This window comes from Pristiophorus japonicus, chromosome 4 (genome assembly GCF_044704955.1).
Source record: "Pristiophorus japonicus isolate sPriJap1 chromosome 4, sPriJap1.hap1, whole genome shotgun sequence".
NCBI classification, from domain to species: Eukaryota; Metazoa; Chordata; class Chondrichthyes; family Pristiophoridae; genus Pristiophorus; species Pristiophorus japonicus.
Window position 1 is genome coordinate 11348511 of NC_091980.1, and position 4410 is coordinate 11352920.

A 4410-nucleotide genomic window follows, 5' to 3' on the forward strand; every position below is an offset into this window, starting at 1 on the left:
CAGTGACAATTTTGATCAGATTATGAAACCATCAATAGAAGGTTACTTTTTAATTTACACTTTCAATATAAACTCTGGATAAAGCGAAAGTGATGACATGTGAACAGTGCAAGATGCGGCTGTAACCAGTAGCCTGAAGTTTGAACAGGAACCAAACAGACACGTTACTTATAACCGTCTAATATTTGTTCATAATTCTGTTCTACTTGCACCTACCACTTTCATCCTGTACAACCTCTGCTATTACTGAAGGACGCAACTTCGAGATGGGACAGTCTGCACTGCAGTTTCCTCCTCGATGACTCTGTACTTTCGACTGAATCAACGTATTTACTCACTTCTGCAGCTCAAAATCTGATTTTTTCTCTCAACAATACACACAATCATCGTTCAGACTTTTAGTACAAAATCAAATTATTCTTACTAATTATCGGGAATACAGGGCAAGCTGAAAGAGTATCGACAGCATCAACTTCACTGTTATGTGTTGAAATATAAGCAACAAATTACATCGAGTTTTACAGCAACATTTTATATGGTCTTGGATATTAATAAAATGCAGTTGAAACTAAAATGTTTCGTGCTCATACTCTCCGGCAAATTGTACAAAATCTATTCTGAATGTCTCAGGCTAAACAAAAAACAGCCTAGCCCAGTTGCCAAAGATGCACGATGTCAGAAGTTTATCAAAAATGGGATGCAAACCTGTTATTATCTGACTTGATGAGAACCTTTTTTTAGTGGAACGAGCCTGCTATCCGGTTATGTGAAGATTTGTGCACTGAAAGCACTCTACTCTTTCATATTTTACTTTCAATGCACTTGTTCAGAAGGTAAGATGCAATTATATTTGCTAATGTTTAATTTGGTGCAAAGTAATTGTCAGGATGCATAAAGTATGTTATATAGCCTCAAAAAATAAAACTACAAAATGAAACTGTAATTTTTGAGCGCTAGTCTAGATATACGCAATTGTACACTCGCAAATATAACGGTCGTTGATGATTAAACACATCGAAACAGTCAAGCTTTAAGAATAATTGCTGCAGTTATTGGTTGAGACTCTTCGTGTCGCTGTCTACCAATAAGGAGCCGAGACGCTGCGAGAGATCGACCCCCTCCACCGCCAGGACAACACAGAACAGAAACGAAGAGACAGACGGTGCCTGCGTTTATGTTGTGCAGCCATGTTTGGAGAATCTGCTCTGATCGAGTCATTGCATTTCAAGGTTCAATAGTAGTATCTAGATATATATTCGAATCACTGTTGTGGCATCATAGACAATTTAATATAAACGATTGGTCGTTGTTTGGATATTTTGCTACAACATCCAGCGCATAACAATGGCGAATGCACTGATGAGCGGGGCGTCATTCATTTTCCTGCTTTGTGTGTCGGACCTGGTTTCGGAACAGATTCGCTACTCGATACCGGAGGAGCTGGAGCACGGGGCCTTTGTGGGGAATATCGCTGAGGATTTAAGGTTAAACGTTTGGGAATTATCGTCTCGCAACTTTCGGCTGATCTCTGATCACATAAAACAATACATGGAGGTAAATCTTGAGAATGGGATTTTATTTGTGAATGAAAGAATCGACAGAGAACAGCTTTGTGGACAAAGCTCTACCTGCTCCCTTTCTCTTCAAATAGCGCTGGATAATCCTTCGGAAATACATCCCGTTGCAGTGAAGATACTAGATGTAAATGATAATTCGCCCAGTTTTACAAAGAGTGAATTCTACCTGCCGATCAGTGAGATAATTGCGCCGGTGGCGCGCTTTCCGCTCGAGAGCGCGCTCGATCCGGATGTGGGCACCAATACAATCAGCTCTTACCAGATCAGTCCAAATGAGTACTTCGGTATTAATGTGCAAACAAGAAGAGATGGCAGTAAAAGTGCGGAGCTGTTATTAGAGAAGTCCCTGGACCGTGAACAACAGTCAACATTTAATCTTGTACTGACGGCCATTGACGGTGGGATTCCCCAGAGATCCTGCATAGCTCGGATTATCATTACAGTATTGGACGCGAATGATAACGCACCTTTATTCGATCATGAAGTCTACAGGGCGAATATCGTAGAAAATGTCGCAAAAGGTACCTTGGTGACAAGAATTAACGCTGCTGATTTAGATGAAGGTACGAACGCTGAACTAACATATTCTTTCACCAATCACGTTTCCAAAAGGATGCGGGAGCTTTTCAAATTAGATCCGGTAACTGGAGAGATCAGAGTACAAGGCGTACTGGATTTTGAAGCATCAAAAGTTTATGAACTTGATGTACAAGCTGTGGAAAATGCATTAGATCGTAGAGCAGGACACACCAAAGTTATGGTCGATATTATAGACACGAATGATAATGCACCGGAGTTAGACGTGACCTTGGTGTCCAGCGCGGTGCGGGAAGATGCTCGTCCCGGGACTGTGATCGCTCTGATCAGCGTAACGGATCCAGATTCTGGTGAATATGGACACGTTCAGTGTCAGATTCCAGGGAATATTCCGTTTAAGCTTGAAAATCCTTTGAGAAACAATTATAAGTTGGTTACCGATGGTATTCTTGATCGTGAAATGGCCCCTGTGTACAACATCTCAATTTCAGCCTGGGACGGAGGGTCTCCTCCTTTTTCAACAGATAAAGCCTTCTCAGTTTCGGTAACTGATGTAAATGATAACGCACCGAGGTTTACACAACCCTCATATAATGTGTATTTAATGGAAAACAACACTCCAAGTGCGTCTATATTTGCTGTTGCCGCTTTGGATGCAGATTTGGCTCAGAATGGAAAAATCACATATTCTCTCCTGGGGAATAAGATGCGGGAACTCTCTACCTCGGCCTACGTCATGATTAACTCCAAAAATGGGAACATTTATGCGCTGCGCTCCTTTGACTATGAGCAATTGAAGCATTTCCAGATCAATGTTCAAGCTCAGGATGGTGGATCTCCCCCACTAAGCAGCACTGCCATCGTGAATGTTATTATCTTGGACCAAAATGACAATGCTCCGGTTATTGTTTCACCTTCAACGTGGAACAGCACAGCATCAGTTGCGATTGTGCCTCAGTCAATGCATCCAGGATACTTGCTCATCAAGATCATCGCGACTGATGCCGATTCTGGTCAGAACGCACGGCTTTCCTACCAACTGTTGGAGGCCACTGATCCCAGTCTGTTTACTGTGGGGTTTCTCTCTGGAGAAATCAAAGCAACTCGACATTTACTGGACAAAGACATCATGACAGAAAGACTCGTCCTCTGCGTGAAGGACAATGGACAGCCCACTCTCTCCAGTACGACAACAATCTCCTTTACAATCTTGTCCAACGTCACCGAAAAAACGTATGAACGAACGGAGACATCCAGACAGTCGGAATATTTTGGGGATTTAAATCGTTATTTAATCATCATTTTAGGATCAACAACTTTCTTATTTCTTGGAATCATAATTTTTTTGGTCGTCTTGAAACTTAAACAAGACAGCACTATTGCTGAAAATGACAGGCGGAGGAATTCGACTGATGCCTTTAATCGCAGACCTGGACCAAATGAACCATTAAATTATACCGGACCTGCTCAGACTCAAGGTTATCGCTATACCATGTGTTTATCTCCAGAATCATCCAAAAGCGATTTTTTGTTTCTTAAGCCCTGTCACCCGACCTTGCCTTTCAACGATTTGGCTGGCCGGGACACCAATGCAACCAAATAATTCAGCAGCATTTCGATGCTGGGAATGACAGAATATTCACTTTGCTGAATAGCTATTTGTTATGCATTAAATTACAGGATACGATTTCCGTATATATCCAAATCTTCACATTGGTCGTAGAATGATTGAGAGGCCAAATATCTTAACCCTCTTCCTATGACTCTACTTTTCTGATTGTACTGAATACACAATATCGTTAGCATGAAAGCTGGCTCTTATCTGTTCATTTGTCTGTTTTCATGAATTATATAATCAATGTGTGCCTCTGTCAGCCATTTCATCATTGCTATGCTGATTGGTGGATCGCATGCACATGTCACTCGTTATATCACAGATTCGTAATTCAAAGGTTTGATGCGTACTCACCGGTAATTTCAATATTTAGGTTTCATAGAACGAAAGTCTTTCTTTGAGAAGTCATAAAATATTTTATTTTCTCAGAGCATGCAGTGAGAAATTTTAGTGAACAACTCCGTCTGAAAATGGCAAATATTTTCCAAAGTTAATTAGATAGCAATTACATTGAGTAGCTTAAAGATAAACAACGCCTGAACTGGGCCCCAGACATGACGAAAAACACAGTTTTATTGGGGAAATAATCTATTCATTTAATATTAATGTTGCTACTTGGGGCACGCAAAATCTCGCTATAACTATTTCCAATATGTATTATTTTTGCAGGGGCTTGTCCGA

General features: G+C 40.9%; 1 protein-coding gene across 1 annotated transcript; it reads left to right on the forward strand.

Moving 5' to 3' along the window:
- The first annotated feature begins 1344 nt into the window (after positions 1 to 1344).
- On the forward strand, positions 1345 to 3717 carry LOC139262003 (protocadherin-10-like). The gene has a single exon (XM_070877172.1). The coding sequence runs from the start codon at positions 1345 to 1347 to the stop codon at positions 3715 to 3717; it is 2373 nt and encodes a 790-aa protein (XP_070733273.1).
- Positions 3718 to 4410: the final 693 nt, after the last annotated feature.